General features: G+C 37.9%; 1 protein-coding gene across 1 annotated transcript in view; it reads right to left on the bottom strand.

Moving 5' to 3' along the window:
• Positions 1-3419: 3419 nt before the first annotated feature.
• Positions 3420-13179, bottom strand: part of LOC103193327 (NXPE family member 4) — a 21844-nt gene continuing 12084 nt past the window's right edge. The window contains 4 exon segments of the mRNA XM_007936514.1: positions 3420-3955; positions 7486-7692; positions 9747-9808; positions 10293-11026. Of these exon segments, the coding sequence (XP_007934705.1) occupies positions 3420-3955; positions 7486-7692; positions 9747-9808; positions 10293-11026 (1539 nt within the window).

The raw sequence follows: 13179 nt of genomic DNA, 5'->3' as shown, positions 1-13179 counted from the left end.
CCCTTTCTCCTTTCCTTCCTCCCTAAACTGCTTTCTTTTTATAATTTTAATAAAATCCAAATCCACTTCCATAGGCTACCAGGCCATACATCTTCCTCTCTAGCCTCTTCTCTCTCATAGACTGCTCCATGGCTACTGGTCTTGTTTCTGTTCTTCAGACAAAGCAAATTAGATCATGTTTTGAAGGTTTGCATTTACTCTTCTTTGTCTAGGATCTCTCTTCTTCCATTTTGTTTTATGGCTGCCTCCTTTCCATCATTTAGATAAAGAAACCAACTCCTTACCAACAAGTTGTTTCTGACTCATCACAAGCCTATAGGACAGAACAGAACTTCCTCGTAAAGTTTTCAAGGATGTAGTATTTATGGAAGCAGATTGCCCCAACTTTCTCCTGCAGAGTGACTAGTGGGTTAGAACAATCAACCTTTCAGTTAGCAACTGAGTAATTAACCACTGCACCACCAGGGCCCATCGTTTAGACCTCCCCTGAAATACCTTCTTTGAGAGGCCTTTTTGAACCACTGTAACTTATCACCTAAATGCCATCATACCATCATTCTTTGTCACATTACCCTATTACATCCTTTGTTCATACTACTTTAGCAGTGATTGGGTGCATGGAATTATTTTATATATTTATTTGTTTACTCATTATCTTTTTGCTTTATTAGAGTGTAAATGTTTTTTGAAGGGAGAGATTCCAAATGTCTTTTTGAACACTGTCTCTCTAAAGCCCAGAACAGTGCCTGGCATACAATAGGGACTTAGTAAATATTTTTTGACACCTGTTATGTGTACTGGGCATTGAACTAGAAACTGTGAATCATTAGAAAATAAATCCAAAGTGGATTAACTCCTTGAACATGAGGTAAATACACTCCTTGGAGAGAACAATCATGGGAGAAAGAAGGGCTGTTTATGCACAGGGAGACAACTCAGGGGGCAGGGGTGCATGGGGGGATGGACGCAGAGAAGAGGTGACTGTTGGGAGGAAATGGGAGGGGAACTGTTGCATTGTGGTGAATTGTGGTCAATGTCATGAGACAAACTGTATGTGAACTGCTGTATGGGAAGTGAATTTGCTCTGTAAATTTTCACCCAAATCACAATTAAAAAACAAAAAAGATTCATAGCTTCAGAAACCCAGTGGGGGGTCTCTATGAGTCAGAGTCTACTCGATGGCAGTGAGTTTTGGTTGGAGCCATGCATACACTTTAAATAATTTTTACTATTAAAAAAAACGTGTATTAACTCCTTCCCAGGGGAAACTGAATAAAACATTTTTAAGGTGTTCCTATTATAATTTTTTTTTCCCCCCAGATGTAGCAAGAGTAGGTCAGGGGCCTAATGGTATCTGGACCATAGTTTCCAAAAAACTCCAAACTCACTGCTATTGAGTCTATTCCAACTCTTAGCAACCCGTATTGGGTTTTTGAGGCTGCAAATCTTTACAGAAGTAGATCACCCCATTTTCCTTCTACAGAATGGCTGCTGGGTTTGAACTACCGACTTTCTGGTTAGCAGCCAAATGTCTTACCCACTATGCAACCAGAGCTCATGGGAGCAAGGTTAAGAGTGCTAAATTAAGGAAAAATATGGTGCCAAATTATTTTATAATAAAGATATTGCCTTAGGGGAGCTCTGGTGGCATGGTGCCTGAGGCATTTGACTTCTAACCAGAAGCCTGGTGGCTCAAACCCACCAGCCACTCCTCGGAAGGAAGAGTGGGTAATCTACTTCTGTAGAGATACTGCCTCGGAAACCCAAGGAGGGATCACTATGAGTCGGAACTGACTCTATGGCAGTGAGGTGTTTTTTTTTTTTTTTTTAATATATATATTGCCCTATTCAACTGAAATTCTCATGTCAGTCACTCCTTTTTGGTGAAATTTTGGGAAGATCTATTAACACGCAAGTGAGAGTGATTAAAATGTTAGATTACATTTATAGATTATGGGCACCAATGCTGTTGATTATCTAATGGTTTTCAAACATGTTCTAAGTATTTTCTTCAAACCAAAAGGTCACCCAGAAGTCCAATACTCAAATAGGTAAGAATGACTGATGGCTGAAGAGGCGGTAGAGGAACCTCTCTACTTGCCTACTCAGCATTGCTCTTCTCCCTCAAGGTGGTATCTGAAGTACCACCTATGGCACCCAGAGCTGCATGAGCAAGCCTTGAAAATCACAAATCATAGACTAACCCCTTCATTTGGGAAACTGAGGCTCAGAGAACTGAAGTGATTTAGCCAACGTCTTAAAATTACTGGCAGAGACAGAGCCAGCTCCCTTGACTTCTAGTGCACTATTCTTTTATCCTATATTCTTAAAGGAGAAATGTCATAGAGTCACATTAGCTCCTGGCAGTGAGATTTCATATAGGAAAAATCAAAGGTTTTCAGGATCTTTACAGACTTACTGGAAAGTTTACAACCCTCCAGGACTGTGGACTATTGAGAACTGCCCCATAAGACTCCTTCTCCTCCCAGCTGGAAGTCATCTTGAGCTTATCTTTAGTGCTAAAAATAAGGAAACGGATCTGCGTTCTCCAAATATTTATTTCACAGTTACTTTATTGCTCTGATTTTCCATGCACCAGAGAGAAGAACTTAAATTGGTCACCATAGGAGGCTTGACTTCCTATTTGTGAGGAGTGGCATGGGACTGGCCAAGAAGAGTTGGTTGCTCCCGTGAATATTTTCATTTTATTCAAAAATAATTTATTTTATTTTTTGTGGTTGTTGAAAATATGCATGGCAGTACATACAAGAATTCAACAATTTCTGAATATATAATTCAGTGACACTGATTATATTCTTGAAGTTGTACAACCATTCTCAACTTCCTTTTCCAAATTGTTCCTTCCTCAATAACATAAAATCACTGCCCTCTAAGCTTCTTATCTAACTTTTTGAGTTGCTGTTGTCAGTTTGATCTCATATATAGTTCTTTAAAAAAAGCACAGTACTCAGGGAAAGCATTCTTTACTAATTAAGTCAAAATTGCTTGGTTTAAGGGCTACTTCAGTGTATGTTTGATTTAAAGTTTCAAGATTATCTCAGGGCAATAGTTTCAGGGGTTAATACAGCCTCAGTGGCTCCAGAAAGTGTGAATTCCGTGAGAATTTGAAATCTCTTCCACATTCTATCCCTTTTGATCAGGATTTTAAGTTCTTGTGGCAAAGCAGGCAGCTGTTCATGGAGGTAATTAGCCATGCATTCCACTGAATATTTTCATTTTTAAGTGGAAGCCCAGATTAGAAATAGCTGACTTGATTGAATTTGTGGCTCATGGATCAGCCACAGTGCAGTTGATTACCTCATGCTAATTAGAAGTTGAGAGTCAAACACAGCATTTGCCATGCTAGCAGGCACTTACTCTTTTTAATAAAGTGAATGACTTGCAGAGATGTGTGCTGTCTAGCAAATATAGTTTAACAATATATTAATCTGATTTCTGACCACAGTTTGAGGTGGGTGAACATTATTTGTGCCATATGCAATGGTTATGTCCCAGGCATCAATGATACCTATATTAAGATCCTGGAAAATATCCTTCATGGCAAGATATTGAATGTAGCCGTGAAAGTCACTGAATCTCTCTGCATCATTGTGCATCTCTCTGATGTTTTCTGCCTTGATGATAACCATAGTGTCTGGGCTTCTCAGAAGAAGATGCTGAACAGCTTTATAGACATTGAGGACCCTTCGGATAAAAACGTCAATGGGGAAGGGTCTGAAATGCTGACCCAAAGAAATGACAACAATAGTATTTTTTCCTCCTCCAATTCTGTCAATGACTCGGGCAATGTACTCAATCTCTTTGACTGAGTAGGTCAGTGATCCAATCAAGGGGTAGCCATGTTTTTGCCACTGGATGTTAATATTCCTATCGAAGTCCACAGCAAGTTGATGTTGAAGTTTTCCAGATTCATGAAGATCCACCGACTTCAGTGCTGATGACAAATAGGCAGTCCCAAAAATCAAAGGAGAATAAAGTTACCAGGATAGACTAGTCATAAAGACAGAGGAAAAGATTTGGTGTTTATAATTGAACAAGTTTATCATGTCTAATTTATTATAGTTAAAATGAAGGAATAATTTTGAATGTTATTTGAATGATCAAAAACATTGTATGAATGTAAGAGATTATGTTGGCCCTTTGTAGAATCATGTGTTATCAAATGAACTAGTGATAGTAAGACATAGAAGTAACTTCATTGGGGAATTATGTGGTCAGTTTCATAGGTATAATTCTTGTACATTTTACTAACTGTAGACTAGACTGATTTGAGGATAGAGAAATGTACTATTGGATGTTCTTTACATTAAAAAGAAGAAGAAGAAGAAAACTAGAAACCTACCTATTTTCCAGTACTCTGTCAGTTTTCTTAAGAATGAGATTGTATTCTGTGTTTCATACTTTGCTTACATATTCATGGAAAAGTACTGAGTACATCATCTGTAGTAATAATAATAGTATTTATACTTATAAAGTACAGTTTAGAAAGCATTTATTTGGACTGATGTATTCATTCACCTCAGTGCTCTTGCTCTCTCTGTGTACATATTATTGCTCTGTTTTGAAAATCAAGAGGGGAAGTAACCTGCCCAAGGTTACACATCTATTAAATGACAGAATCAGCACTTAGACTTCAAGTTCTTGCCAGTTCTTGTGAAAATAGTCTACTAGATCTTAACACTTTTGAAAATAAAAATAATATGACTCATATAAAATGTCATCCTTCCACTTTTCACTGCACTAACTAGACTCTTGTCAGAATATCAAGGGAAGCTGCTTTGTAGCTAGAACTTGTGAGGAAAATGATTAGAAAAGAATTATTAACAGTTTGTAACAGGTACCATCTTAGTCTTAAAGGTCTACATTTGAAGTCTTAACCCCATGAGATTTGAAAATGTGGGTGCCCTGGTGGCAAAGTGTCTAAGGCATTTGACTGCTAACCAGAAGGCTGGCAGTTCAAACCCACCAGCTGCTCTTTGAAAGGAAGATGGAGCAATCTACTTCTGTAGTAATACCACCTTGGAAACCCAAGGAGGGGTTGCTATGAGTAGGATCAGACTTGATGGCAGTAAGTTTGGTTATTTTTCGGTTTGTGGGGTTGGGGTAGTGGGAAATGGCTAAACTATTTTCTAAATTCTAATTTCAACATACTTCATTTTTCTTTTCCAAAGTACACTCTGGCCATAGATTTCACTTTTAACAAAATATGCGGCAGATGTTTTCCTACCATAACTTAAAAGACAAACTGAAGTGGACAAGTCACTCAGTAATTCAATACTTTATATAACCACCATTATAGATCAGGAGGCTAAAAGTTATCCTCTTATTTTACACATGAAAAAACAGGTTCTGAGGAGTTTGGCCATTTACCAGAGGCTACAATTTAAAATTCTCCCCTTCTGTTGGGAATCCCCCCTCAGGATTTGGAGACAGGATGCTACTGATTTTACTTTCTATAAGGAGGAATAGTTTTCATCTAGGTTTGAGATCACATGAATGACCTCATGTCAGGAAGGCCAGGGTAGGGCCACACCTGCTGTACTGTCTTCCATGATAAGAGTCCAGGGAATAGGGACATGGAGGGGTAGGCAGTGATGCTTTTGTGGGCCAGATTGCTATCTACTAGAGGATTCTGATTATTATTGGTACACTCTTGGTTTAGAGAAAAGAGCAATAGGATTCTAGTAGTCCCAACTCTGACATTAACTAAAAATAATAATAATAGTTATAATAGCTATGGTTGATTGGGTTCAAACAGTTAACACATTCAGCTGCTAACTGAAAAGCTGGAGGTTTGAGTCCACCCAGAAACACTTTGGAAGAAAGGTCTAGAGATCTTCTGAAAAATCTGCCGTTGACACAGAATAATCCAAGTATCATCCCAGGAAAGAAGAAGCCTCTCAGAGAAGGGAACATAGAATAGATTCTGTTATAAACCAGCTGTGTGACCTTGAGCAACTCACTTAACTCACCAAGACTTTTATTTCCTTTCCAGGAAAAAGAGGAAATACCACTCATATCACTAGGTTTTTGGGAAGATGAAATAAAATAACGTGTTTAAAATGTTCTACCATAGTCCTTAAATGGACCTCTAAGATAGATTTTGCTCCAAATCTAAAAATATTTTCTCAATTCTCATTATTTCTGGCCTCAGTTAATTTATTTTATTATACCTGTTGTACACTATGTTGTTATTCCTAATACTGTTTTGTTCATTTATTTTAATTTGCATATAGCGTGTTTCTCATTTATATTGCTAGCTTCCAAGGCCACATGATTCTATCTTATGCTCATTTATAATTAAGTGAAATCACACATTTTGGGGAAAAAAAGCAGCCATTGAAACCTTAGGGAGCACAGTTCCATTTTCACACACATGGGGTCTCCACGAATTGGATCAACTTGACTCTATGGCAACTGGTTTTATTTATTTGTTTATTGGGCATTTTCTAAATGGCTATGTAACTTGCAATGTGTGAAATATTTTATAGCTACTACCTCATTTAATCTTCCTAACAACTACCAGATATTGTTATTATTCCTAGTTGACTGGTGAGGAAAACGAGACAAAGAAAATAAATAATATACTTAAGGTCATAGTTTCTAAGCAGCACAGCCTAGGTATGTCTGACTCCAAAGCCCATATTTTTAACCACTGTGCCTACCTAATGCAATGTTATCACCTCACTTGTGGCATCTTCCCTCTCATTGAATAATGACAATAGCTTACACCTATAGAGAACTTAAAAGGAGCTCTGGTAGCATGGTGGACAAGGCATTTGGTTGCTAATCAGAGTGTCAGTGGTTCAAAGCCACCATCTGCTCCATGGAAGGAAGATGGGGCAATCTACTTCCATAAAGATTTACAGCGTTGGAAACCCATTTGGGGTCACTATGAGTCGGAATTGACTTGATGGCAGTGAGTTTGATTTTTTTGGTATAGAGAACTTATCTGCAACAACAGTATTCTAAATGCTTTGCATATATTACCTTACTTAATCCTCAGGATAATCTTACCAAGTGAGTGCTAATTTCATATCCATTTTACAGATGAAGAAACTGTGGGTCAGAAAGGCCACTCAGATAGTATGTGGAAAAAAAAACAGGCTGTTTGGATCTGTAATCCACACCCTTAATCATCATGCCATGTAGTGGAAAGTGGACAATATAATATCTTCAAAAATTTTCAGCTCTATCAATAATTTTCTGAGCATGTTGGGTAAACAGCAAAGTGTGTATTCTGCAGGGATAGGAATGTAATAAACCTTTTTCTTCACTGACTCCCTCTCAGTCAGATAAATGTATTTTTTTTAAAGGAACTATAACGGTATCTTGTGAAAAATTTTAGTGTGTGGTGATTAAGGAATATGAAAAAGAAAGGATGCTTCTCATATTCCTTTCTTTCCCTGAAATGAAAAAGAATTTTCCAAAGGGATGTCATTAATAGCTTAGACTAAGGCATACTGTTGATATTCTCTTTGAAGTATTCCATCCACTGGCGAATTGTGGAATCTCCCATGAGATATATGAATTTTCCTCTCAGGCATTCTTTTATTTCGATGGGAGTCAAGCTACAAGAGACAGGATTCCATGTGTCTTTCCAGACATGTCCACTGGGGACCACTGATGTCATTCCAAGCTTGCATTTCTCTTTCTTTGGAACTACTTTTTCTGTCAAAGAATCAAAAGATAGAATCTTATAAAACATCAAATTTTCAATATGTATTTACTAAGAGCCTACAGGAGAAGTGGTTGTAGTGGTGGAAACGTCTTACTGAAGCATCCTGTTAATGGGATAGCTATCTTTCAGTAGAATTTTCCTCTGAAGTTATTTTTTCTAAAGGAGCTCTTTTAATGCTCATTGTAAGAGCAGATGTTTTCTCCCAGAAAAGGAAAATATTACTTTCTGGGTAAATTTTAAAATATTTGTCTGCCTTTCTTTGGAAGTAAGACCATCAATTCTTGCTTAGTAAAGAATGCTAAATTATGCTATCATTTTAGGCCACTTCACTCCCAAAGCTTGCCACACTCTGTTACAGTGTCTTAAATGCCACTGCAAAACTGTAAATCTTTTGAGTTAAAGGCAGGGTGATTAAAAAAAAAAATAATAACTGCTTTTGCTTGGGAACTGGTCAATCTGAATGGATATGGCTATCCATAACCAGCAGGGTCCTGGAGGTTCAGGGTGTATCAGGCCTGTTAGTCACTGGTTTATGAAGGGTTTGAAATCTGAGTCCAAGAGATAGATGCTAGGATGGTGAAGAGCCCTTGGTGGGCTTGGGGCTGTGATTATTATTGGATTATTCCACCAAAGGGAAGTAGTTTAATATTTTAACAACTTGTATGAATGCACCTATATATCTTCAGTGGAAAAAAATACCATTTCTACCTCTAGGCACATATTTACATTTCAGTGTGAATAGATTTATTAGTGATTAGCAAGCTGTTAATACTGAACTTCCAGGGACACAAAAACTCTTGCCATAACTCATTCCTCGGCTTCAAGGAGTCAAAGAAATTAAAGAGAAATTAGCAAACGTAACTGAAAGTACTGCTATATGTTAAAACTGCTGGAAAGACAGCAAAGATGAAGATGTTGGAAACCCCTAGATCCTGATTCTCGGGCCAGCAGTGGTGTGGGACACGGTGATGGGGTGGTGGCAGTGTGAGGATGTGTGGTGTGAGGGGTGGTGATGGTAGTAATGGTGCAGATGGTGGTGTGATAAGTGGCAGTAGTGTGGAGAGGTAGAGAACTATGTGTAGAATTGGGAAGACATATTGACATTTGAAGGCTATTGTGTTAAATAGGCAGGTAATCTGTTTAAGTAGATTGATGATGAGAGTTACATTTAGTAGAAGAGGTTTATGATATCCTAGGGGTTACATTTTTTCACTCATTTAGATAACTGGTGTGGTGGTTGTTTGTGTGTCAACTTGGCTGGACCTGGTTGAGTGGCTGGGCAGCTGGTGGTAGTTATTCCCCATGAGACTGGTAATCAACTCCATGGTGGAATCTACTGTGAGCAGCTAAGTAGTTGCCTTTGGGTGTGTGGTCCGCTTCCTGTATTTAAGTAGAAGCTTTGGGAATGGTCTCTAGCCTATGGCACGCTTGGACCCTGTATGTAGCCGTGTTGTTGTTCAGCAGCCTGCTATGCTCTGCCAACCTTGGGACTTACAACGGACTTAAGTTAATGGCTTGCCATGTGGTTTGGTAACATTGGGACTGTGCCTTTTTACTTGTCAACCTTGGTGCTTCTCAGCCTCAGCAGCCAGCAGCTGTCTGAGTGAAGAAATACCTCTAGCTCCAGTGGGCTGGGAGCAGGAGGCAGAGCTGGACCCCAAGGTTGAGGGGCTTTCACCCAGCCCCTAGAGCCTGGCACTTTGAACTTGGATGTCTAGCCTCCTGAACTGTCAGAAAATAAACTCCTGTTTGTTAAAGCATCCCATTTGTGGTATATTTTCTTGTCAGAGCAGCACTAAGTAACCAGAACAACTGGTATTTTGACCTACCTTAAATGAGTCGGATTGACAGGTACCTATTGGATGGAGTATAGTGAACAAATTCATTATAAAAAGGAAATGCTTTTGCAGAGATCTACTAGTAAGCACAGAGGGCAGTGATCTGATCCCATTGTGCATGGGGTTACCATGAGTTGGGAGCCAACTTGATAGCTGCTAACAACAACAGGACTAAGCACCACCTACCAAGCACAGGGAGAACTTACTGTTACATTTGCAGACATGAATGGAGTTGAAGCCTTCCATAATCTCTACACCCACATTTGACCTTAAAGAGACAAATAGTGAAATTAATCTGCAGGCAGCCCAAAATACCAGCAAACAAGAGAAGCCTGATTATCCAGCTTTAGTTATTTCTTAGAGATATGTTATGCCCACAGATTCAGGTGATTGAGTAAATTTTCATCTCTTTGCTTATTAGTACATGGGGTGTAGACATTTACTAGGTATACAAGGTGATTTATTAGATACAGAAAGAATATACACACTTATCTATTTCTTACCCTTTTAAAATTTTTATTTCTGTGCTTCAATGATAAGTGTTTTTTTTTTCCCTCCAATGATAATGGTGAAATATACAAAAAGTTTGAGGATCACCAAATAGTGGGCACAGTCTCCAAATCAATTCACAGATCCTTTCTCAAATGGCTTTTCATAAAGAGTTTCAACATTGATATCCTGAGAAGACTTTCATTTAGATCAACATGTAGGTAACATCATATTTGCACAAGCAGTCTCCAGAAATAATTTACCTTTCAAAGAGTCTCCTTTCTTGTTTGCTAAGATAAGAAACTTCCTTGTTCTTGGAGTGCATGTGGGTGAGTGCAGCACAGGGCATGTGTTGAGGTCTCACACAGTAGAAGGCTTCTTGGTCTTGAGCATCTAGGTACTGACATAGTTCAGCACTTGAGTTTAAAACCAGGGCACAATCAGTATTGACATGGACAGTGCCACCGGAAAACTGGCCTGTGAAAATCACTTTGTTGTAGCCTTGATTCCTTGCCCGCCAGAGAGCTGACACTCCTTCACTGGGGTGGATGAGCAGCAGAGATAGAGACACCTGACCCTCCCAGAACAGAGTGAAGCGGACAAGATAGGTACCGTTGTTGAAGTCAATCACCTCTCCTGAAGCGCCTGCCCTCAGGGATGGGGAAGACATTCTGGCCCTCAGGAAATCCCCACCATACTTCTTCCTGCGTCCCAGGTGGTCCCTTGCCTCCAGTAGGAGGTCTAGCTGCTCCCCCCTGCAGTAGGTGTCTCGGGGGTTGAGCACTATGACTCTACTGTGTGCTGCACTGGTGGTGGTGTTCATGTGGGGGAAAGGTCTGGGTGGGATCAGCTGGTTTAATTTCTTCAAGATTTCCTTTATCCTCAGGTCGGTCTCTCCTGGTGAGACCACTGGTCTCAGTGGTACCTCAGGGCATGAGTATTTCATGATGAAAAGCTAATGATAGAGAGAGATGGACAACATGAGTACAGTACAAAACTGAGATGATAAGGAATATAATAGACAGCGTAGAGAATGTCCCTATTTAATATATTAAATTTTGGTGGGTTAGCCATCTTTTATTGAATAATGGAAGGATAAACAAATTTTTGAAATTTTATAATCATGTATAGGTCATATGAAAAATTATTTTCCTTAGAAAATCTTGTGGTGTAACTCCACTTTTTACTAGTTAATTTATTTTAGACAAGCCATTTATTCTCCCCCCAATCCTAAAATCATTTTCCTTAAAGTGGTGATGATAAAATCTACTTTATAGGGTATTTGTTAAGCTCAAATGAGAAAATTATTTTTTTACTGTATAGCAGAGAACAAATGTTTATTGTTCTTTTTTATCTTAAAAGTAAAATTCAGTAATTTAAATAAATCTTTAAGAAACTGTCTAAAATACATGGGCCTTCTGTGTAAAATATGATCTATTTTTCCATTTCATCTTTTATATTTTGCTTAAATAGTCAGTGAGCTGTGTTAGTATTTTTCAGAATGCCTTTGCTCCTGTAGGAGATACAGAAGCATAGGTTTATAAAAATATTTATCTGTTTTCTAATCATAAAGTAAAACTGATTTACTATTATTAAAAAGTAAATAATACAGAAACTTACAGGGAAAAAAAACTCACCTATGATTATACCAACCATTGATAAGTACTGTTAACATTTTGGTGAAATTTCTCTCATTCTTTGTATAACCTTTTACACGATTGTGGACAAGTTGAATATTTATCACTGAATTTTGATTTCTTAAAAAAGGTATCATTACAAATGTTCCATCTTATTTTAAAGACTCACATAGTATTCCAGACTCTGGATATATTTTACTGATTCCAATGTTTTTGAACATTTATTGCTTTCAGTTTTTTATTTTTTTCTATTACAGATACCCACCACTGCCATCGAATCATTGCAACTCATACAGACCCCATAGGACAGAGTAGAACTGCCCCACAGGGTCTCCAAGGCTGTAAATCTTTACAAAAGCAGACTGCTTCGTCCTTTTCCTGCAGAGCAGCTAGTGGGTTTGAATCACCAACATTTTGGTTATCAGCCAAATGCCTCAATCACTGTACCACCAGAACTCCTTTCCATTACAGATACTTCTATAAAAACACCTTTGATATAAATCTTCCATTGGAAATCAGGTGATTTACAGAGACTCTCAGAAGTAAAATTATTGGTAAAATGTGGTGAACGTTGATAAGGGTCTTGGCATATGCCGAGAAATTGTTTTCCAGAAATGATTTGCACTCAAACCATCAATGTATGAGAATTCCAATCTTACTGCATGGTCACAACGCTTGGAGCTCATTTTAGAGCTATTTTCCTGGGCTTGAAATCTGACTCTGCCATTGATTAGCAATGTGACCTTGGTCAAGTGTCTTAACTTCTCTGTGAATAATTTCATCATCTAAAAATCTGGGCCAGAAAAATAAACCTCACCTATTCTGAGAACTAGGAAGAGAAGACTTAATTGGGCCAGAAATTATGAAGACTCTCTTAAAAATGAAATCCTCACATGTAGTTGTTGTGAGGATTACTGAATTAACATCTGAACATTATTTAGACAGGTATCTGGTAATATTAAGTGTTTGTTATCATTATCTCTATTATTTGACAAATAAAAGATTTATTAAAATAATTTATTATGACAAATAATACAATAGTAATAATATCAATCATAGCATTAGCTTTTAATAGACCAACTTTCTTGCAGGGAACAATGATAAATTCTGGACAAAAAATAATTTATAAAATACCCAAATCTCTTGAAGTACTGGAGAGTCATTACAAGAGGAAAGAAACTAGAGGAAGTGAATATTTGGAAGAAAGGGCCAGTACTGGACTTATGTTGGAAGAAATGATGATAAAATTTCTTCGGACTGAAGGATAGAAATAGATCTTCAAAAAGGAATGAAAAACACCAGAAATGGTAAATGTATGAATAAATACAAAACATGATCTGTTTTCACTCTTAATTCTTTTAAAATACATATAATTATTTAAGGTAAAAATTACAATTTTGTAATGCTATGACAAATATTAGGTGTTCTGGTAGCATAGTGCCTAAAGCATTTGACTACTAACCAGAAGGCTGGTGGTTCAAACCCACCAGCCACTCCTCAGAAGGAAGGTTGG

This window comes from Orycteropus afer, unplaced genomic scaffold (genome assembly GCF_000298275.1).
Source record: "Orycteropus afer afer isolate SDZICR_OR568_19922 unplaced genomic scaffold, OryAfe1.0 scaffold00036, whole genome shotgun sequence".
Taxonomy (NCBI): Eukaryota; Metazoa; Chordata; class Mammalia; order Tubulidentata; family Orycteropodidae; genus Orycteropus; species Orycteropus afer.
Note: the sequence above shows the minus strand (reverse complement) of the source record. Positions and strands in the feature narration are given on the sequence as shown.